This window comes from Podospora pseudocomata, chromosome 6 (assembly GCF_035222375.1).
Source record: "Podospora pseudocomata strain CBS 415.72m chromosome 6, whole genome shotgun sequence".
NCBI lineage: Eukaryota > Fungi > Ascomycota > Sordariomycetes > Sordariales > Podosporaceae > Podospora > Podospora pseudocomata.
The window spans coordinates 3,390,111-3,412,069 of NC_085890.1; the positions used below are offsets into that span (position 1 = coordinate 3,390,111).

The 21,959-nt window shown below is 52.3% G+C and overlaps 9 protein-coding genes across 9 annotated transcripts; 3 read left to right on the plus strand and 6 right to left on the minus strand.

Moving 5' to 3' along the window:
* Positions 1–220: 220 nt before the first annotated feature.
* QC762_608580 (uncharacterized protein) lies at positions 221–1,654 on the plus strand (the record flags this gene model as incomplete). The annotated part of the gene is made up of 1 exon (XM_062892534.1): positions 221–1,654. One exon carries the CDS (start codon positions 221–223, stop codon positions 1,652–1,654), a length of 1,434 nt encoding a protein of 477 aa, XP_062741123.1.
* An 18-nt stretch (positions 1,655–1,672) lies between these two features.
* QC762_608590 (uncharacterized protein) lies at positions 1,673–3,086 on the minus strand (the record flags this gene model as incomplete). The annotated part of the gene is made up of 2 exons (XM_062892535.1): positions 2,764–3,086; positions 1,673–2,704 (listed from the first exon to the last, which is right to left on the minus strand). The coding sequence occupies exons 1-2, from the start codon at positions 3,037–3,039 to the stop codon at positions 1,673–1,675; spliced, it is 1,308 nt and encodes a 435-aa protein (XP_062741124.1). The 5' UTR covers positions 3,040–3,086.
* A 993-nt stretch (positions 3,087–4,079) lies between these two features.
* Positions 4,080–5,318, minus strand: QC762_608600 (uncharacterized protein; the record flags this gene model as incomplete). Its single annotated transcript, XM_062892536.1, has 1 exon — positions 4,080–5,318. The coding sequence occupies one exon, from the start codon at positions 5,316–5,318 to the stop codon at positions 4,080–4,082; it is 1,239 nt and encodes a 412-aa protein (XP_062741125.1).
* Positions 5,319–6,809: 1,491 nt separating this feature from the next.
* On the plus strand, positions 6,810–8,576 carry QC762_608610 (uncharacterized protein; the record flags this gene model as incomplete). Its single annotated transcript, XM_062892537.1, has 2 exons — positions 6,810–6,834; positions 7,062–8,576. 2 exons carry the CDS (start codon positions 6,810–6,812, stop codon positions 8,459–8,461), a joined length of 1,425 nt encoding a protein of 474 aa, XP_062741126.1. The 3' UTR covers positions 8,462–8,576.
* A 1,727-nt stretch (positions 8,577–10,303) lies between these two features.
* On the minus strand, positions 10,304–11,752 carry QC762_608620 (uncharacterized protein; the record flags this gene model as incomplete). The annotated part of the gene is made up of 2 exons (XM_062892538.1): positions 10,304–11,466; positions 11,704–11,752. The coding sequence occupies 2 exons, from the start codon at positions 11,750–11,752 to the stop codon at positions 10,304–10,306; spliced, it is 1,212 nt and encodes a 403-aa protein (XP_062741127.1).
* Positions 11,753–11,846: 94 nt separating this feature from the next.
* On the minus strand, positions 11,847–12,564 carry QC762_608630 (uncharacterized protein; the record flags this gene model as incomplete). The annotated part of the gene is made up of 4 exons (XM_062892539.1): positions 11,847–12,102; positions 12,155–12,229; positions 12,286–12,369; positions 12,527–12,564. 4 exons carry the CDS (start codon positions 12,562–12,564, stop codon positions 11,847–11,849), a joined length of 453 nt encoding a protein of 150 aa, XP_062741128.1.
* A 1,342-nt stretch (positions 12,565–13,906) lies between these two features.
* Positions 13,907–15,215, minus strand: QC762_608640 (uncharacterized protein; the record flags this gene model as incomplete). Its single annotated transcript, XM_062892540.1, has 3 exons — positions 13,907–14,656; positions 14,870–15,043; positions 15,105–15,215. 3 exons carry the CDS (start codon positions 15,213–15,215, stop codon positions 13,907–13,909), a joined length of 1,035 nt encoding a protein of 344 aa, XP_062741129.1.
* A 1,091-nt stretch (positions 15,216–16,306) lies between these two features.
* Positions 16,307–19,554, minus strand: QC762_608650 (uncharacterized protein; the record flags this gene model as incomplete). Its single annotated transcript, XM_062892541.1, has 3 exons — positions 17,682–19,554; positions 16,410–17,619; positions 16,307–16,352 (listed from the first exon to the last, which is right to left on the minus strand). Exons 1-3 carry the CDS (start codon positions 18,274–18,276, stop codon positions 16,307–16,309), a joined length of 1,851 nt encoding a protein of 616 aa, XP_062741130.1. The 5' UTR covers positions 18,277–19,554.
* A 24-nt stretch (positions 19,555–19,578) lies between these two features.
* RDI1 (rho GDP dissociation inhibitor) lies at positions 19,579–21,948 on the plus strand. The gene is made up of 3 exons (XM_062892542.1): positions 19,579–21,189; positions 21,252–21,300; positions 21,374–21,948. Exons 1-3 carry the CDS (start codon positions 20,164–20,166, stop codon positions 21,502–21,504), a joined length of 1,206 nt encoding a protein of 401 aa, XP_062741131.1. The 5' UTR covers positions 19,579–20,163; the 3' UTR covers positions 21,505–21,948.
* Positions 21,949–21,959: the final 11 nt, after the last annotated feature.

Genomic DNA, 21,959 nt, shown 5'->3' on the forward strand with positions numbered 1-21,959 from the left:
ATAGGTATTTTGGCCATTTTGGAGTTGTCTAGGTAGACATTCCTAAAGTCCTTTCAGATACACGTGCATAAAGCTCGTCCATTTGATACCACAGCTCACATCGTGGCCAGGGCTCTAAACACACAATGCCAAGACACCCACTAATTGCAATTTCCAACCCCTGACTGGACTTTTCACTTCTCACAGCGCCGCCCTACTGCCACTACAAATATCTTGATCAATGGCGCGAGCAACCCAATGGCATGCAACCATTGCCATTTACATCTTTTTCCTACCTACAATCTTTCTCCACCTTCACATCAGAATGAGTTCAGAATTTGACCCGCAACACTCCTCTTCTGAAGAAGAAGCCATTGAAAAATGGAACCCCCGCCCCATAGTCAGCGACCCATCCCACTGCGCTGAGCTTTATAACCTCCTACTCTCCAGATACATCGCCGCTATCCCATCTGAATTCCACTCCCAAACCCACCCTCCAACAACAACCGCCCTCGAAACAACCCTCTTCCCCCGCTTCAGTACCCTCCACCCAGCCTTCTTCTCCAACATGGAAGACCCTCACTCCCACCCATTTCACATCCTGCTCTCCCAGCTGCAGACAAGCTCTCCATTCCAACGGGACGCAATCCTCTCCCCGTTCTTCATCCAACCAGAACCCGACTTGCTCGTCCCCTCAGAGGCGTACCACTCTCTCTTCCAGATCGACTTTGAAGAGGCACTCGAACAACAAGGCCGGTGTCTCCTCTTGTTCCTCCCCGGGAACATGGACTTCACCGGCGAGCCACCCTACGACGAGGGACTGGTGCTCGATGCCGACACCCTCGAGGCGACATGGCGCCACGGGATGGACGGCCTGCCGGAGTACCCCGGTCCAAGCTGGATTCCCCTCCATGTTGTTTTGGAGAAAGAACGGGAAAAGTGGGAGAGGGGGGAGTACTACTTTGACGAGGAGCAGATGAAGGTTGAGCAGAGAGGCTGGACAGAAATCGGGTTGGACGAGACAGTTCAGGCTTGGGAGGGCTTGCTGAAGGCGATCGAGGACAAGGGTGGGACGGGAGGGGAGTGGGATGAGCCTCTGAGATTGGAGGATGAGGATATTGAACGGTACAAGGTCAGTCGGTTCGCCAAGGAGTTTCTGAGCAGGTCCAAGAGGCCAAAGTTCAAGTTTATTGGTCCGGGAATCACGGTGTTCTCGCCGGAGAGTTGGCTCGAGGTTTATGGGTCCGAACCGGAGAATTCTGAGCGGAGGTTGAACAAGAATGGTGCTGAATACCAAAACTGGCCGACTTTGGTTTTCCCGTCTGCTTACCAGGTTGGATCGCCCTTTCATCAATGGAGCCCTGGGTATTACAAGGCTGCACTTTCTGAGATGGTTCACCGTCGGACGGGTGTTTATCTCAATGGATGGGATCAGCGGTACGCCGAGGCAGCTGAGCTGGTGAGCGGATCAGCTGATGTTCCTCGAGGGATCACGTCTTTTGACAGGCCGCCACCATGGGGACCAGTACGAGGGACCCGTCTGGCACTAATCTTGCGGCACTGGACCAGGTTGGTGGAAGATGGGACGTGGGAGGTGGGCGACGACGGTGTTGCAGAACATTTGACTTGGTGGAATGATGACAATAAAGCGAAGGCTCAAGTGAGGCGTGTTTAGGAGTGCTCAAGGCACCCCCTAAATAGACGTCAAGATCCAAATCGCCGACTGACTGACCAGCCTGGGCGGACACCACAATGCGCCAGGAAGAGTAAGAAAGTGTGTCCAGTAGACCCATGCGGCGGAGTAAACGGGAATATAAATGAGAGACCCCCATATCACCCACCAAAACCGGATGCCGCCCATCGATGGCGGTGATCGGCGCCGTATCACCTTTTTTGTTTCCGGGTCTTTGTCCACAGTCTCCTTCCAACCCCAAGTCTCACCTGTGATACGCCATATTGGAACTCCCACTGAAATGGCGACCAACATAATGCCAGGCGCCGCAAACATGAATCGCAGCGGTGGTTGCATGTACTGCTTGATGACTTCGTTTGGAAACCTCTCCCAGGTCACACCGATGAACACCGCAGCGGAGATCTGGAAAATAAACTCGACCAGGGCGGCCGAAACGTACGCGTCAACATAAATGTGCTCTTTCTCTTTGCGGCCGTCTTTTTCCCACGCAAGGGATATCTTCTCATTCTCTTGCTCTTGTTCTTGCTCAAGTCTTGTGTTGCCGTCAGGGAACCTCCGGCCCCCCACGGAAAACGATGTCCGCAGGATAGCGAGCCACCATGTTTTTAGTCTGGGCCTGGACAGGTAAAGAGCAAAGACCTTTAAAAATTCCAGATGTTCGTATCCCTCGGTTCTGACGACTAGAAGAGCCGCACCGACATTGCCTGTCACTTGCAGGACAAGCCACATCAGCCATGTCCAGTATACTTTTTTGCCCCCTCGCTTGCCGAACAGGTGACACGAGGCTCTGTACAGCATTGACCTTGCCGCGGTGACGATCAGGAGGACCGCCAGGATAACGTCCGTGGCAGCAAAGGTTGCAATTGTAGCTCCGGCGTTTGGACATTGGTCGGGACTGGTGATGTTTCGAGGCGCGATGATCCACTCGACAGGTATAGGAGGGAGGGCAACTTTGGTGTCGTTTCCAGTGTTGAGCTCGCTGGGTGTGACGATGACGACGGGGTATTGCCCGGAGTTGCCACGATCAATGTACTATCAGCAAGAAGGTCCATCAGCAAATGTGTCTCAAATCCTGTTTGATCCTGTCATACCGGCACTGTAGCTGGGTCACCAGGAACATATTTGCCTGCTGACTTTGCGCCGGCAGCGGCAACGTCAGGAGGAGTTGTTATGATCACTCCTGGTGTTGTTCCCCATACGGGGACAGGTGCCGGGGCGGGGGCTGGTGCCGGGGCGGGAGCACCCCAAGTTTTGCCAACAGTCGTGCCTGCTGTGCCCGATGTGCTCCCGGTGCTGCCAGTGCTGCTGCCTGAGCTACCACCGCCTGTTGAAACCCTGGGGGATGGACGAGTTATGATGATGCCCATGTTCAAACTGTCAACAGAAATGAAGGCTTTGAACTAAACTACCGAATCATAACCACTCGACACCGCGCGAAGATGGTGGGCAATAAGTATCACCTATTTATCTCCGCAGCCAATGTACTACCCAACTGCTGCGACAATGATGGGAGACCTCAGCCGCATCTGCTAAACACCCGTGCCACAAAACTGCATGAGTCTAATTCATGGACATGCCCAAGGATGGGTAACACGATTTTTGGTTTAATCTAAAAGCTTCTTCTCATAGGATAGTTTCTCGTGGCGAGCTGAGATATGACAGAGAGGTGGGTAACACTGAGACACTCAAAGCTGATGGCCCACTACCTGGTCTAAATGGACTTGGACCTGCCAGCTTTTCTTGAGTGGCGCAGTAAGGCTCGAAGCGATTAGTCTCCCTACCACCCAATGATGAGAGGTTTCTCCCTAGCAAGCCAGGCCAGTCCCCACCATCTAAGCAGCAATGGCAATCACATCTTTCGACATCTTCCGTTTCTTCACACCATCGTTAACAACTTGTCTTGTATGGCTTAAGGGAAGGATGGTCACTTACAGTGAAACATACTGAAAGAATCAAGCCAACAGCGCCTCCTACATACACAGGAATGAACACCTTTTGCAAAGCCAATACGATGGCTTGGATTGCGGCAATTCTCGACTCTTCTGACAGCGACTGGAAGTACTCTCCGCTATGCCCTGACAGGGCCAATTGCAATGTGTTTCGTGGGACGCCGGGAAGTGCCACCATGAGATTTGCGATGGCATCGTTGACGAACACTGCCCCAGCAATAGCCAAGCCAAAGGCGATGCCGCCCTGTTGGCCGAGCATAACAAAGCTGATGCCGTACGCCATTTCCTCAGGAGGTACTAAAGTCTGAATGACAGCATATCCCGCCTGGGCAAAGGCACCGGTTCCAAGGCCAATCAGGATCTCAAAGCCGTAAAGGTGAGACTCTGGCGTGTTGGCTTCTATCCTTGCTGAGCAGACGAGACATGTTAGTTACATCATCTTGAGACGCACAAACAGATCACTTACATAACAGCACGCCTCCCACAAGCGCCAAGATACTGCCGGTAATATACCAAGGTTGGAAATATTCCCATCTCACCATCAGGTGTCCATTGATCAAAATAGCCGCACTCAAGGTGAAGATAAGAGGCAGTAGCCTGACAGCTGCTTCGGTCGGGCTGTCTCCCCGGGTGAACTGGAAGTATAGTGGGATGTAATAGATCGGAATGAACGCGGCAGCATTGATGGCAGCTGCAGAACAGAACAACAAGACCAGATTCCACCTTCTCAAAAAGTGCGTTGGGAAGATCTTGTCGCCCTTATCCCTTAGTCCAAAGTTCCAGCTTTGCTGCACGCCAAATGCTCCAAACACCACGAAGGATACCACGAACAACGCGATGATGTTGCCGCTATTCCACTCGTATAGGGCACCACCCAGATTGATTGCCATAACCAAAGTCGTAATCGCCGCCACGCTCAACAACGTCCCTCCAAAATCGAATTTCTTGACCAGTTCCCGGCTCGAGGTTTCCCGTGGCTGGGGCTTGTACGACGGAATCCAAAACAGATACACCGGTGCGAACAAACCGGCAATGCACAAGTTGATGTAGAAAGCCCACCTCCACGTTGCCGGGCTCTCCACGAACGCGCCGCCCACCACAGGCCCGAGCACGGTACCGACTCCCCAAACCAAGCCCACGAAGCTGAGATATGCAGGTCTTTCCATGTTGGTGGTTGTCGCACTCAACAAGTTCATCGTCCCGAGGTACATCCCGTTACCGCCCATACCAGCCAACACCCTCCCCACAATCAGCGCGTCCATCGACGGTGCCGCTCCGCAGATGGCAGATCCGATGTTGAAGAGGACGGTGGAGAAGATGTACAGCCATTTTGCGTCGAAGAGGCTGTAAAGTTTTCCAAAGGGCAGGACAACGCTTACGCCACCGAGTAAGAAGCCGACGGAAAGCCAAGGGAGTTTGAGGCTGTCGCCGAAGGCGTTAACGGCGGCGGGGGTAATGTCTGCTACTACTGTGTTGTCGAGGGAGTAGAGGAAGATGGAGGATAAGATTGCGATGACGACCGAGATCCACTTGAAACCGTGGATGTCGCGGGGTGGTGGTGCTGGGTCTGTGGTGTTGGGGTTGGGAAGGCCAGCTTCGACTTTGGTGGAGTCGGAGTCGCTTCCTGTGCTGCTTGTTAGATGGTTGTTGGCAGACTTTTCCCTGAGGGAGGCCGTGGCGGATGCTGAGGAGGACATCTTCACGCTGTGAAACAAAGAGCAAAACAAAGGCACTTTTGGGATAAATGAACATCAGCTGTGAGGTGTAAAAGGGCGTGTCTCGTTTCTTTATTTACCTGCAAATAAGAAATTATCGTTGCAATGGCTAATCCGGTCCCGTCGGTCCATCTTCAGCAACATACCTGCCTTGCCTGATCCACTCATTCCAAGATGTGTATGCAGATCAGTTTCGAGGTATGGAGTTTATGTAGATGGGTAAGCTACTCTAACTTCGAGAAGCCCCCACGCAGCTCACCAAGTCGTGGTGATCAGGGTCAGTCCCACAAAAAGCCCTCTTGTCGTTTCATCCAAACCAACAAACAAGAAGAGATCTGAAAAAGAAAAATGGAGATCATCTTGACTACCGGAACATTTCTTCCGACTTTTGTAGATCAGATGCTCTTCAACTGTGCGGTTCGTTGCTTTTAGATGTCATGATAGGGCATGCGAAGTGTCCGCACTCCTAGCATCGTTGAAGACGTATGCTCTTGTATCACAAACTCCGGTCCTTCTACCCATGGTTCTCAGCTGCTACGCCGCAATCCTTACCGGCAACCCAAAGCCCGGAGATGGCATCTGAGGCGCCTGTGCAAGCGATGGATGGCAGCAAAAAAGACAGTGATCGACATATTCCGATAAGATGTCGTATATCAAAGCTTATCGCTGACTTGACGTGTACGATGCAACGTTCGTGCCATTTTGTCGGGTTTGGACCCATCAAGTGAAGCTCAAGTCAGGTCCCCACTTGGTGGCGACCCCTATTATCCCTGAATTGGTGAGGATCAGCTTGCCAAGACCTCAGAGCGCGAAACCACATTTGGAACTTTGAGTGCCAAGTCCAGGTTGGACTGCCGGTATACAATCGAGACACTGTGTGGTGAGCCCTAGACGGTATGCTGGTGTGAAGTTGATTCATTCGGAGCTTGTGCCAATGAAAAGTTTCTGGGTCTTGTTGTGATGTGTTTGCTGCCCAACATGGACCCATAAGCGCAAGCGCAACTTCGAGACTACAATTTACCCAACAATGCATTATAAGCTAGCCAAGAGATAGCAATGGGGGAAAACGGGGCAAGCTCTCACTCTGACTTTTGCCTGATGGTAAGTTCTGCTTAAATCACGGACAGAGGTATTATGAATCCACGTCGAGCATGGAGTCACTCTGTGGGCCAGCACACTGATACAATTTGTCTTCCTTCACTCACTGTGGTTGAGCAGAATTTCCTGATGGTGATGCAACAGCCCAACGGCCGCCTTGGACTTGGCTGCATGTTGTAATTGGTCATGCTAAAAGGGCCCAAATGGGCCCATTCCACTTCGAACAGGCGTTCCATTCTGGCATTCGAGAACAGGAAGAATTTTGCGACGGAATTTAATGATGCTAGCTCTAGGTATGCTGATAGCCAAGGCCAAATGATGCCCGACGGCCTTGGGATTCTGATGGGTGTTGGTTCGCTGGCTGGCTCTTCCAAGATGTCGGACTCGAGATATCAAACAAGTAAATAAGTAATTGTCAGTCCGCCTTAGTTCAACTCGTTTTTCATGGGCTGTTTGGGTGAGCAGGCGACTTTCGAGAGTTTTGTTTTAAATACTGTTTATATTGATCGGCCGGACAGCAGTTAAAATCAGTTCATAATACGTTGCTCCTTCGAAGACTTTACCACGGTAGGCTGATATCACTGAAGGGATGAAATCTTGTGATTGGCTGACCTACTGGCATGCTAGATATCACCATGCCTCACTCGACAACCCACCAACAGCCATTCATCATGGTCCCGACCCGCCAATATTATCAAAGCCCGGATACATTCCTCTTGAACAACATTGTCGACATCAACAAGCTCCTGAAGACCGCTGTCTCGTCCGGCCTCAAAGCTGTCCCAGCTGTAGGTTCGCTGCTGGGGAGCGTCGTCAGCGCACTCTGGCCAGAGAAAAGCCAGCCCACCCTGCAGTGGGACAGAATCGAGAAGGATGTGCGCAGGGTCGTTGAGGGCCTTCTGGACAGGGACAAGGCCAACACTCTCCGGCAAAAGATTAACTCCCTCCATGACTTGATCGACGGGTACAACAAAACCGCTTATGGCGGACGACAGAAAGGCGAGAAGCTCACCTTCCTCCTTGGCTGGTTCACCGTCACCCGGCGCGAGTTCACCGAGAACGGCACACCTTGGCTGACGCTGCAATATTTTGTTCCTCTGGCCACGCTCCATCTCACGCTACTCCGCGAACAACTGCTACGCTGGGACAAGCTTTACCCCGACGACACAATGGATGAGGTGCGGCTCCGCGGGGAACTCCAAGATGCGATCACCATCTATACCACCGCTGCCGAGCAGATCCGCGACAAGTGCTTGAAGTGGCGTATGGATGAGCGTATCATCGTGACAGAAGATGAAGCTTATGACTGGTGTTTGATTGGTCGTCAATGGCGCAAGTTTGTTCGCGACCTCGAAACCCAGTTCTCCCAGACGATCTCATGGGGCCCTGAGATCGGTCCAAGCAGAGGGTACCGTATTGAAGAGGAGGTGAACAGATACGTACAGGATTTGCGCGACACGGCTGGTGCTGTCTACCGACAACAGATTGATGACATCCTCGCGCCTTCACTTCAGTGGCCACAGTTTGATAAGGTGGGCACGTATGACCCAGTGAGGCGGGTCATCATGGCTGGCACAACGGGACCCATGTGTGCCGGTATCTCTTCCGGAATGTGGCACTTCAACGACCGGGAGTTTGCAAGGGAGCATGGGCCCATCACCAAGGTAGTTGTCCATGCCTGGGATCGCGTTGATGGCTTTGAGGTCTGGTATGGCGGTGTCAGTAGCGGTCTCCGCGGCAGGCGCGGTGGCTCGCAGAGGGAGTTGGAAATTGGAGACTCGGAGTCAATTGTTTGCGTGACAGGTCACGCCGGGCAGTGGCTAGACTCGGTCAGTTTCTTTGTGAGCCCCAACAAGCATATCAACGGTGGGAACGGTACGGATAACTTCCGTATAGGTTTCGCAGAGGATTGCCCTTCAAACGAAACGGACACACTCCGCTTGGACTATGTCTATGGCTGGTCCAACAGCGGGAGCGGTTTTATCGAGGGTTTTGGCGCTGTCTTCTGCCGGGTGGAGATTTTGTAAATAGAGGCGCCAGGTGCTCAAGCTTCCATGTCTTGATTGGTGTCAGAAGAAGATATGACTCAAGCTTGTTTGTCAATAATTACTGGGCTCTTTGTTTCTCATATCTACCTAGTGTGGAGTCCCATGTACATGCAGCAAATAGTCACTATCAAGCATGGGTAGGTAGTAGGGTTGTTGCCTTGCTAAATTCTTCCATATAAACATGTGGTCAACCCCTCAATGCACTTCAGTTTGAAGGACATCACCGGGCAAGCAACTTAACTGATTCTTTCAACACAGAGAGCCAAGTCTCCAATCATGCCAGTGACCCACAACCTCCAGAACATTCAAGGTCGCTTGGACTTTATCCACGACTTGCTGCCGAGATTCAGCTTCAGCGTAAGTATACTCAACCGGTCTCTCACACATGAGTGGCCCTCAAGCTGGCATCGCTTCTACATCACAGAGCAGTGTGGAGGTGAAACCTGTTCACTATGACCCCGTGTTCTCATTCAAGTACAAAAGCTTCGTTTACCTCATCTCCCTGGCATCAGCCCTTGAATCTGATCACTACCTGCATGGAGAAAATGGGCCTTTGCAACCCGGCTGCGTTGCCCTCCCGAAAGGTACCAAGGAACTGATTCTGCGCCTCACCAACCTGGAAGCTGAAGGCATGAGCCGAACAGGCCGTGTTGGGAACGAAGTCGCCATGACGAAGCTAGCTTCATCGGCTCTCAGCTCTTACCAACCCAGCATTGTGCCACACATTTATGCCTGGGGAGGCACATCCGGAGGCTCAGCACTGTCAGGATATGAAGTGTTCCATCCATTCGAGGAGCTGGATGCTCACCAGAAGAGGCATTTGTTTAGTGAAATGACCAAGATTCTGAAAAGAATTCAAGACTTTGAGCTCCCTCCAAGCATCAAAAGCTTCGGGGACGTGACCTTTGACGAACCTGGCGAGATAGTTAGCGCAGCCACTTCTCTTGGTGACCTTGCTCCATGGCAAACGTATGAAGAGTATTTCCAAAACCAACTGGAAGTTGCTTTAAAGTCACCAAATGCCAATGAGTACATCAAACAATGGCACGCCGATAGTCTTCGCCAACAGATTGAGGAGTTTTCTAGCGAACGGGGATATTGCGTCTCAGTTCAAATCCCTGGCCTCAGCAGCAGAGAAGGTCATTGTTCACGGCACTTTGAGTACGTTCTACTCCGGTTCTTTCTGAATCCAAAGAGTTGATACCATCTGCTAATATTGCCATCTCGGATAGGCACTATCGATCTTTTGTTTGATCCTCATTCTGGCCGTATTACTGCCCTTGTCGACTATGACCTGCATTTCTCACCCCACGCTTGGATTCCTCAGGTCATTTTACTCTGACACGAGGGATTTTCAGAATTTCCAACGTGGACCGACGACACAAGCAGTAAGCAGTGGTTGCTACGAAAAGCAAAGCTTGAGGGTTTCCCCCATCTCCTGCCAGCCACAACTGATGGTGGTGCCCACTGGGAAGATGCAAAGGCCTGGGAAGACGCTCTTGAGATGGAAACTGTGAAGAGGCCGAGCAACATACAGGGATTTGACGAGGTTTCTATGCTAGATACCCTGCTTTCCTTTATTCTACCGTCTAAAGTTGCGAGTGATGATCTGCAGCGTTTAACCCCCCTGGAGGAATATCTTTTAAGATCAGGGATAAAGCTCAGAAGCTGACTCCTAAACTATTGGCGCAGCTCCAATGTTAGACACAAACGGGAAAAGACGACATTGGATGTAAAGTAAACTAAAATTAGTAGGAAGTTTGCTTTGCGGCTAGGCTCTCTATCTAGATATTGTGCTTATAGTAAGAGATGAGATTATCCTCATAAAGAAAAGAAGCTAGCTGCCATGACCACCAAAGGCAGTTTGCACAAGTCCCTGGTCGAAACTCCAAGCCCCATGGCCGCATTAATGAACGGGTTACCCAGATCTTCCTCGCCATTTCCGTTGCCATTCTGTCCCTCACCCCCATCGTCGTCCCCATTGCCGCTCCCATCCTGAACAGGCTCATCAGCCACTCCCCCGTCAATAACTTCAGCCTTCAGGCAGGTCACTTCTGCCCATGGACCTTCAGAAGCCCCTTTTATGGCGTTTTCCTCAGCATACTCTCCATTCAAACCCCAGATATGCCCCACGACATATACCTGCCGGACAGCCTGCTGAAACGCATCCACCGTCCCATTACCGATGTGCGCAAATGCCAACAGGTCAATCGTCCCGTTAGAGTTGCCTCCAAGCGGGGAGTCGCTGGGCATGAGCACGGCGTCTGGCGGTATCACTGGTAATTCCTGTGTCAGCCCCACCCCAAGTCCTACAATACCCGACGGCGGGCGGCATCGCTCCGGTATAAGAACAGGCCGAGGGGGGGGACATAGACTCTCGCCCCCGGCACCATTTGGTCCCATGAATTCCTGTTCTTTGTAGGCTTCCGTCAGGTTTCTTTTGATATCCGCGATGCAGTCGGCAGAGAGGATGCTAGTGCAGCCTGGCCCGAGGAGAGGGGTGTCCCGGGTCCAACCTGAGGAGACAAACACGACGCCACACATTGACCACGAGGGATGCTTGGGAACCTGCCAGGTAAATCTGTCTGTACTTGGGACTTTAACACGGTCGGACTTTGGGTGTTGGACTTGCAACCAGGTGCCAGCGGCGTTGGAGAGGGTGTCATTGCCCGGGAAAGCCAGGGGGCCGATGGAGGGCTTGACTTTGACGGTGTAGTTCCACGATTGGTGTGAGGGAAGCTCGGAGCCGGGGTACTCGGCGGTGATGTTGTAGGATTGAATCGAAGCTTTGGAGGTGGCATTGTATCCTGATGCGAAAGTCGATGACCATGAGTCGCCTGACATACGGACTACGTCGCTGCCAAGGGTCATGGAACCATTGCTCTCAAACAGAGATGCAAATACTTGGGCAGATGCCATATCGCCGAACGCTAGGACGCCCAGAAGGAAAGGGCGAGTGATTGACATTTTGGTACTGACTAAAACTGAAACGAGTGTGGGATAGTGATTGCCGGTTGGGTGCTAAAGAGTGAAATTTAAGAGAGGCACAAGAAAACCTGTGAGATCTCTTGGACGCGTCACTGTTACAATGTCGCATTTTTATGCCCTGACGCGGAAGCTTGGCGATAAGTTCGACTCTGCCAACAGGAGACTAGTCAGGTGCCAACAGTTCTTGTCATTTGCTGAGCCACAATGAGAAGGGTAACAAGTTCCTCACATACCACGGAAATCGTGGACCTTCCTGATGAGACAAAACTCAACATAAACCATTCAAGTCTTGTTGTGTCACAAGTTGATCGCCAATGGCAACTCTGAACATGGAAGGCTCCTAGCTCTACCACACCAAGACAACCTCGAGGCTGCACTAAATCGACTCCTCCTTCTTCACAGCCGTCGATGACACGGGCACTGCCTTTTCCTTTTCTGACTCTGTCCCAGTTGACGTCTCGGCAACATTTCCACCAACAACTCCTTTCTCAACCGTTGAAGTTCCCGTCTGTGTCTGTCCCTCAACGTCGCCCTTGGCAGACTTCCTTCCTGCTGCCATCCTCGCAGCCATCTCTGGGAACAACACCCCAGGAGGGAAGAAGGCGAGGAGTAAACACGCGATAAGGACCATTCTGTTTTTTTGTCAGTCTTCGTTGCAAGTCTTTCTTACACCCAAAGACTTACATTCCCTCCAACACCACAAACGACCATTCATCCTGCATGATGTGATTCCCCCAGCCGCCAGCCATCTCTGCTATCCTATTTCACCACCATCCGTTAGTAACTTCACCGGAAAAGGCCTATCTCCAACATACCGGTAAATACACCTCAACAAAATAGCCACATACGCCCCCAAAACCGCATACCCAAACCTCCTGAACCCCCTATCATTCCACAACCTCACCACCTCTTCCCCAGCCTCCCCAGTCTTGATCCTATATCACCAAAGTCAGCATCATCCTCCCTCATCCCAATCTCAGAATACAACACGTACCACTTCCCAACCCTATACAAAAACTCCCCCCCCACCCCCCCAAACCCCCCCAAAACCACAACCTGCAACACAATACCCGCAATAATCGCTCTATTCCCATGCTCAACCAGTCGTATATTACTCACCGCACCCCCCGCCGCCAGCGCCCCCCCGATAGCCTGCACCATCAAACAACTAATATCCAGCGGCACAAATATAAACGGGTATAACCTCGGCTTGACTCTACTCAGCCCCGGATTGAGTGATAAACACACATGCTTCAGCGTCAAATAAACCGAAATACACAGCAACGTCGGCGCAAGAATAATAGCCACGATCTGCGTCTCGAACGCTTTCTTGTTCCAGGGGTTGGACGCTAGCGGGATGCGCGAAATGTACCCTTCACAACAACATCAGCTCCTGTGTTTCCAAATAGAAGGAGAAGAGAAGGAACCCACCAGCGAGCTCAAGCGCGCACCCGGCCGCGACAAAACCAGAGTACGTCCACGTTATTGTTCTGACCCCATGGTGCACCGTCGCCAAAAGAGCAATCCCAAAACCGACAGACAAAAAAATATTAATCCCCCTGTTGGGGTAATACCCCAGCGTAGTGGCGGTAACAGGGCAGGTAGGCGACACGAAATCGCACGAGTAATAATACGCCGCGATCAAGTTCTCGAGCTCGGTCGGGGTGAGGTTCGGGGGCAGGAGGGAGGGGTCGATGTCTTCTAGCTTGACCATTGTGACGGACGGACGGCGGCGAGGTTGGTGATAGTTACACACGAAATTCGTTTTTTTCTTTTTCGGTGGGAAGTCTGACAAGAGAATCCAAAAGGGGCTGATACCCCTCATATCACAGCTTCATCTTGGTTTGAAATGAATCGCGTTGACGTGAAGAAAAAAGTGTCGGAGCCTTGACCAGATATCACACACAAACAACGGGAACAAGGACAAACTTGGTGTTGTCCATTTACATGCGGGGTTCACAACATACAATTAAAGAGCTGGCGCCCAGCGGCCTTCATATATTTCCATACAACACACTGTCACACCACCCACCACCTACCATCCGTCGGCAACCTCAATCCTGATTCCGTGAAAGTTCTTCCATCCCAAAAGTCCGGCATCGAGACTCACCGCGCCACGCACTGCAGGCCAAGAGCCCCTCTGTCAAAGAGAGCTTCCCCGGAATATCCAATGCTGAAGCTCAGAATACGATTACGGGCCGCTGAGAGAGCTCCCCTCACTTTCACCTCACCAATGAAATTCCGAGCCCGAATATCACCACCCCCGGTGTCCAATATTGGCACCCTTAAAGGCAGGTTCGGCGAGATAACGTGATGTGACGATGCAACGGCATGTGAATATGCAGGACTTGTCACCACTATAAGCAAATGCAACATATGGACTTGAGTATTCTCTCTTGTTTCTACCCAAGATTTCCCTGGTGAGACCAAGAAACTTCACGGCCCTTGACCATTCGTCTTGTCAAAGACTTGGTAGACAACCGAGAAATCTCGACCCTTGCATTCGGCATCCTTGGAAGCCCTTTCATACAGATCAAGAGCCTTGGTAGCCATGGTTTGCTGAAGGTCTATCCTCCGGGCGGCATCTTGAGCAAGTTTCATATCTTTCAACATGAGCTCGATGCCAAACCCGCCTTCGTAGCCACGACTTGCCGGGGCTGTTGGAACTACGCCCGGTACAGGATTGTTGACCTCACTTGCCCAGCACTTTCCAGTGCTAGCATTGATGACATCTGCCAGTACCTTGGGGTCAAGACCGAGCTTGACACCCAACAGCATAGCCTCCGCCGTACCGATGTTCTGTATCCCCAGCAAAAGGTTGTTGGCCAGCTTGGCTGCGAGACCAGCGGTTTGCGGACCGCAATGAAGCACTCGTTTCCCCATACGAAGCAAAATGGGCTCAAGGCGGCCGACCAGCGACTTGTCAGAGCCCAGCATGAACGTCAATGTGCCAGCTGTGGCGCCGACAACCCCGCCTGACATGGGGGCATCAACAAAGTGACCCTGCCCAGGGAGCTTGTCTTCCACCAATTGGCATACTGTGGACGACGTGTGTGGGTCAATCGTTGACGAGTCAATGAAGAGTCGAGGTTGCGGACGAGGTGGGAGATCCGCAATGTCCTTCAGCAACGCCTCATACATTGACCGGACATGTTGTGGCTCGGGAAGACAAGAGATGACAACATCCTAAACGGCGCGCCGTTAGCAAACGTTGAACCACAGATTGGGGCGGGGTTGTGAAAACAAGTGTTTTTAGGCTTCTCAGAGGATTGGCTATTGTTTTGATAAAATCATGAATAAGGCCGGCGAACCGGCCCCAACTTAGACTGTTCATGTTTGGAACAAATTCATCATAAAAGCTTGTGGGGGATGTGGCAAGAAAAATGGAAGAAAACCTACTGCTTCCTTCGCAGCGTCTGAGACGCTGGTAGACACCTCTGGGGCAGCACCACCGGCTTGTTGCGTCTTCATTTCCTCGACGAGCTTTTCAGCTGCGCTCCGGTTGATATCGTACAGCCGAATGGTGTCGCCTGGTAGAAGTTTGGACTGGAGGTTTCGTGCCATTTGGTATCCCTGAAGAGGAACGGTTAGCTCCAAGGATTCCACGCAAAGACAGGCAGCAAAGTAAACATACCATCCGCCCAAGCCCAATGAAGGCATAGTTATCCAGTGCCCGCGGTGTAGTGGAAAAGGACCGACGTTGCGCCAAAGCCCTCGCGGGTCGCCATACTCTTGCCGTTGACATCTTGCCGAATAGCTATTCAGAATGCAGTTGATCGAAGTCGACGTCAAGAACAATAGAGACGCCCAATATGCTCGGTGTTGGCTCCGGTCGAGCGGCAGCGAGGTTGCCATCCATGGCTGCAGTGAGGGGGTGCTGGTGCGGACCGAACAACAAAGCCGACCATTGCCGATCGAGACGCTTGCTGTAGAGCTTCCATGGGTGGTCATCTGGTCAAACAAAGCGGAGGTAGGCCGAGACCGTCGGTTTAGAATAGAAAGAGATCTGTGGAGCGGAAACGGCACGCGCCGTCTCGGCATCCGCACCACATGAAATCAGTGCATTGAGATTGAGTTTGTTGGACTCAACGTCCTCGCGATCGTTGCGTGGTGTGTTTGTAGAGTGGAAAAGGTCAACCGAGAATTTTGGCGTTTTGTGTGCACAATTTTGCGATAAGCAAAGGCTGGCCCAAGCGCTGCATCGGCGCCGAGTATCTCCGCTCTGGAGTGGTAGGTGGATAAGATGTGGGCAGACAACTGATCATGGGTATGGGCACATGGGATGAGTTCGAAATTTCGAGCAAGCTTTACAAAGTTGACTGCAAAAACTATATAGTAGGTATGAGAGATACTGCCGTAGGGTAGTGCAATAAGAATCTCACTTTGTGAAGCTCACAGTCAAGTACTCCATACATCGCAGTGAAAAAAAATGCCTTCAATTACAATGGGTGTATGAGTACGGTTGTATCGATTTCCTGTCTCCAAAAGGATCCTACGAGACGATACTGCCAGGCCCAACTAAACGATTGTCCCTCCTCCCTCCCATCCCTATTTAATCGACCGTGTTGGAAGACGGCAGAGGCCGCGAAGGGGTATGTATGTGCAAAGAAACAAAGAACGGAACCAAATGTGAGAAAATGTCAGGGAAAGCCTCACCTTCCACATATCCTTGACTGATCCTCCGGAAAACTCCAAGACCCCAATAGCTAATGTGATAGATCCTCCGACTCCGAACAGACCACATCCTCAGCCAACGAAGATATGAGGCCCACCTCATCCAGACAACCGAATTTTGGACAGAGAAAAAAACTTGAAAAAGAGCAACAAGGGAGGATCCTATAGAGCATTGGCAATATAAGGGGTGATCATTGGAAGAAGAGCACTGCAAAAACGTGTTAGCTAGCATCACTCGGAGCAATCATATCAACCCAAAACTCACCCAATAGCACCCACGGCAACTGTGGCTGTGACACCGAAGAAGGCCCTTCTGCGGATCTTCTGCTTTCTAATTTCCGCCTCGGTCTTGACCTTCTTCGCTTGACGAGACTCTGGAGCGTCTTCGTCCTGGTCATCTTCATCCTCAGCGATGTCGTCGGCCTTGCGCTTCGACTTGGTAGGCTCGACAGCAGCCTCGTTATCAACCGCTTTGGTGGCAGCCTCCACCATAGCCCGGGCCTCAGCGACCATCTTGGCAGCCTCCTCCGAAGAGGGAAGCTTGCCACCGAAAATGGGAACCTCGACGTCAACCTTGGTGTGCTTGACCTCTTCGCCATCGGCATCCACCTTGACATCCTGATCAACATGAACCTTGATCTTGGGCTCCTCGGTCGTATTCAGGACAGCGCCGGAGTCTTGCTCGACAGCCTCAACCTTCACCTCGCCCTCCTTGACCTCCTCAACCTTGGCCACGGTTGTAACTGGGGCAGAAACACTGGTGGTCTGGAATATCTCGTCATCGCCGCCACCACCGTTCACAAGAGTTGCCTGGGAGTCGGCAGGCTGGGATTCAACTACACTAGGGACAGGGGGCTTCGATCCAGCCCTTCTTCTCCTGGGGGTCGCAATAGGGCGCCTGGTGGAGGGTGGCGCCGTCTTCGCCGGGCTGGCCGAGCGACTGCTGCGACGCAAGCGGGAGGGAGTCGGGGGTGGGAGAGGATATTGGGTGAGTCCATGGAAGGCGGGCGGGGCTTTTGGCCCCTCAGACGACGGGTTGACGGCAATTTCCGACGGATCAAGGAGTGCGCGAATCCACGGGAGAATCTTGTACTCAACGGCAAGATCAAGAGCCTGCTGGGGCGGGATCCACACATTGCCGGCAGTCTCGTTGGCACTCGTAGTCGGCTGCGATTTGATGTATCTGCGCTCTGCCTCCTCCTCTTCTAGGTTCGCATACGGGAAGCTCGCCTTGAACATCCCGGTGGCAGACACAAAGCCATCGCGACTGCGGCGCATGAGAAAGTAGCTGCTCGGCGATGACTTGTTGAGCCCCCAGATTGGCGATACGATCCCCTTGGGAAGTGGGGCGCGCAGATGCGCGTAGTCGAACGTGTCATCGAGAAGGGGATCGTTGGCGTCGTTATGGGTGAACGCAGCCACCTTTGGGGACAATCTTGTCCGGCCTAGCCGGCGACGGGAAACCAGTTCGTTATCTAGTGATCCGAGGTGAGTTTCTGTTCACTGCGATTGTGCAGTAGGGAAAAGCGGGTCATACGCGGTGGGACATCATCAATCATGAACTGATTGTAGCGCTGAGGCAGGTGACGGTGTGTGGCCATTTTGTCTGCTGCGAGTGTGCGTCTTGGGGAGCTTGAGCCCTTCAGAAATGGTTCCGTTTTGTGTATGTTCGTGATTCGCAACGAGATGTATTGGGATGAAAGTTTGATGTGGGATCGAAGTGCGCAACAAGCGAAATCTTTTGCGCGCAGCCGCAGGGGCCTTCGTGGGAAATCAGTCGTCCACAAGGCAACGAGCTTTGTTGGGATCAATCCAGAGCCTAGGTAGCTACAGGGCCCGGGATATCTGGGTAATAAACAGCAGAAAAAAGATGCGGTCCAATGCTTCGGCGCAGCATACAAAGATGGTGCGACAGGATAGGATTGACAGGTTGACAAAGTGCTCGGTGCAGTTGACGATTTCCCCAGGCGCAATCTGTTAAACCTCTCTCTTTGGGCAAGCGACAGATTGGGAGAAAAGTGGCCGGGGCCCCGGGATCTCCTTAAGCTCAACACCCCCAACAACGCGACTGGACCCATGGGGAAGGGTTTAGCGTGTTGATGGCACGGACCACCTACCACTTTGGAAGTCATCGAGGTCACGGGAAGGGCCAGAATGGGCCGTTGATCGGAGGTTTTGATTGGCTCTGGATTGCAGCCAGCGTGAGGGGAACCGACATGGGGGCGTCCACACACACGCGCCGTGGTTCCGTGGGGAGCCCGAACTGTCAACGAATTGCAACCTTCCAAGTTGCGAAGAAGGCATCGTTTTCAGGCCAGAAACGACATCTCCCTCAAGCTCCCACGCTGTTTCTTCCGGAAGTGGGACATGATGGTTGTACACGCCATCAACTCCCCTCTCCCCGTTACTGACAACCCCTCATGAGGCTGCCGTCCCCTTGCGGCTGATCCTCGCGGCAGGCGCTCGCCAACACCTACCTACATGCGTTGTATGCAGTCTCCCTTGCTCCATAAAATCTGGGGAAGTTTTCACGTTGTCTTTGAATCCGGTCTTGCGGGTGACCCTTGAGCCCTTCAACGACGTTGCCGAATCTGTTCCATGCTGCACGGACCTTCGAGCCCCTATTTGGACCCGGAGAAAATGGAAGTCGTCGGTGCTGTCAAGTTCGCGACCGGATAATCGTTTCTTCCGTGCTCTTGTACAATCAAAAAGCCAGATCCCCAAACGTCTTTGCGATGGACGCAGAAGAACAAAAGGAGCGGTGTGCAGCTTGGGATGCAGCTTGGGTGGCAGTCTTGGCTGGGCTCTCCTCGGAACCTTCAATGTCCCGTATTTATTGACTGTTGATGGAAGGCTTGTTAATTCTGAGTGCTGGGTGAGAAAAGTGAAGATGGACAACAAAGAGCTTCGTGGACAAGAGTCATGGCTTAGTTATGATATCTTTAAACTGTTGAATACCTAGAGCTGTACCGAGCTCGAAAGCTGGATGGCCGCTCCCGTCCTGGCACCTTGGCATGTCGACGTCGACAAGGGGTGACGGCAGCAGCCGACGTATTAAGTGGAACTAACAGCATCTCCGCCAAACGGCTTCCCAGAGTGTTAGTGTCGGTTGTATCTGTAACACGGCCGCCCGCGTCGTTTCCGGTCAGATAGATCGACCGTTGGGGACGACCGTCGAAGATATGGATGTTCTTCTCGGGTCCTTCAGCTAAATAATAAGCGTGTGGTCGGGATAACATATATAGTAGCAAGTGGCCTCACCTCTGGGCGGCGCTGCTCGGCCTGACCCCTCAGTCTCGATGTCAAAGCCCTCAGTTGGGCCAATTGGGCATGCTGGTGCTGGCCAACCACGTCGGTAGAACAGAGCCCCCATCAAAACAGTTGGGGCCTCTGATGAGGTCCGGCCCCTCGTCAGGCTATTTGTTCCAGAAGTTGCGACGGTTCCAATGCTGCAGAGCTGCATGATTCAGGGCCAGATGCTTGCGGTCTCAAAGACCCCACCAAGGGGCGGCTTGGTCTCACTGGCCAGCCAAAGAAAGGATTGCCTGAGGAACCCCTCCATCAACCACCCCTCATCCACCTTGCTCCATCAGGCCCAGCCCAAATAAATAAGCTCCCATCATCATCCTCAGCCCCCTTCCCCGGTGTTCTGGTTCCCTTACAAGTAGTTTTACCTACCTTAACTCAACGACACCCGCCCCTAATTACTAGACTGAACGACGCCGTCTGCGCCTGCCACCACGAGTCAAAGTCGAACCGACGTGCCCAATCCCCACATCACAACGCTCACCGTAACTTTACTTTATCATCATGTCTGGCCACGAAGAGGATCTCCTGCCCGAGAACAACTCGGGCTACAAGCTCTCCCAGCCTAAGCAGAGCTTGGCTGAGTACCAAAAGATGGGTAAGTAAACGACTGCCCAGTGGGTTTTGCATCAGGAGTGATATATATAAAAGGACGCGAGTGAGAGCTTGGGCGAGGGGGTTGCGGCGGGTTGGGGTATTTCAGCAAGTGCTGGATGAGCATTGCACCTCGGTGGAAGGCTTGTTATCGTGATAATGGAATAGAGACGGAAATGGGGCGGGAGCAAGATATAAGTGCTTTTGCTAGGGTTAAACTTGGAGCATCCCGGGAGTCGAGCTCAATGCCCCGTCAAGCTGCCGGGAACGCTGCCGGAGCAGGTGCTGTTCACTCGTCGAGAGCCCCGGTTGTTCCGTCGAAAACCGTTATTCACTGCTGGCTGGCTATTGTTCTCTGCAACGACTCGTCTGGCTGGCCCTGCCTGAGGCTTTCGACACTCGGAAGCTGTCTTACCCTTCTCAACACCACCAACTGCATTCTTCCCTACCTCCCGCGGCCTCACCACACCATCCACTTCAGCATTTTCTCTCTTTCTCTCTCAAAACCCACAACACCTATTTTTCTCCCGCCCCCGAGTCCAACTGAGATCAACATGTCTTCTGGAAATAAAGTCACGTTCCAGGAGAACTCGGAGGAGAAGACAGATGCCAATGGCCGTGGTCGCGCTTTGAGTGGTGCCAAAGCCCCGGACCCGGGCTTGATTCGAACACCCTCCCGCCGTCTTCCGTCTCCATACCCCCATCACGATGCTCTGGATGAGCAGACGAGTCCCATCGGCAGCGCCTTGAAGCGTGCCAAAAACACTGCCTCTGCTGTCTTCTGTCTGGCCAACGCTAACCAAACCCACTCAGACGAGGGCGATGAGTCTCTCCAGCGCTACAAGGCTTCTCTTGGTCTGACTGGCGGGAATAACCTCTCCGACCCCAACGACCCTCGTGTCTGCATCATTCAGTCTCTTACCATGGAGTCTCCTGGTCGTCCCCCGGTTGTCATCGACCTCTCGGCCCCCGGCAGTGTTGACAGCCTCAAGAAGACACCATTCAAGATCAAGGAGGGCGTCACCTTCACCATGAGCGCCCAGTTCAAGGTTCAGCATGAGATCCTCAGCGGTCTCCATTACGTTCAGGTTATCAAGCGCAAGGGTATTACGATCCCTGGTGTTGGCAAGTCTGACGAAATGATTGTAAGTTTCTTCTTGATGTATGCCACCACGCAATTGCAGTTTTGCTAACAAAGCAACAACAGGGCTCTTATGCTCCCAACACCGACAAGCAGCCCTTCTACACAAAGAAGTGTGCGTACAATTTGTTTTCTTTTTTTTTTTTGTGAAAGGGGTGAAGCACGATACTGACCAACCAGCTCAACAGTCCAAGAAGAGACGGCCCCAAGCGGCATGCTCGTCAGAGGCACATACCATGTTGCCTCTAGTTTTGTTGACGACGACAAGAAGACCCATCTCAAGTTCGATTGGGCCTTTGAGATTGCTAAGGACTGGTAAACATCGCGTCACCGACAACATTACTTCTCACGACCACTGGATTGAGCTGTTGAAAGCGAGGAAAAGAAACGAACGACTTGGAGCTTCAGCGACCCCAATCACCACCTTGCGACTCGGATCCTCAGGCGCGATTCACTTTTTTTTCTTGCTAGAGGCAGGCACGAGGGCTTAGATTTGGAACCAAAAAGGGAAATGTCGAAGGAAGAATAGTGCGGGGCAGCAAGTCGTGCAATCTGGGTTGTTCTTGCTTTTGATGGAAGATGGAAGGGTAGGAACGATTTGGGGATTGCGAATTGTATAGCGTGGACAATACCTTCTCTCACACACTTGCTTCTGGGGCTCTGCGAGCAGAGTCCCTTCTCAAATACACATCAAATGCCGAGTCTGCGCTTCTCGTCTTTTTTTTTTTTTTGTATGTCTACTTGAACATTGGTTGTGAGCCCCTATGCGAAAGT

Bases quoted from the DNA above. Each gene is read 5' to 3' on its own strand.
- RDI1 (XM_062892542.1), top strand. From the start codon at position 20,164: ATGAGCATTGCACCTCGGTGGAAGGCTTGTTATCGTGATAATGGAATA. The intron at 21,190-21,251 runs GTAAGTTTCTTC...AAGCAACAACAG, and splicing joins GCAAGTCTGACGAAATGATT to GGCTCTTATGCTCCCAACAC. The intron at 21,301-21,373 runs GTGCGTACAATT...CCAGCTCAACAG, and splicing joins GCCCTTCTACACAAAGAAGT to TCCAAGAAGAGACGGCCCCA.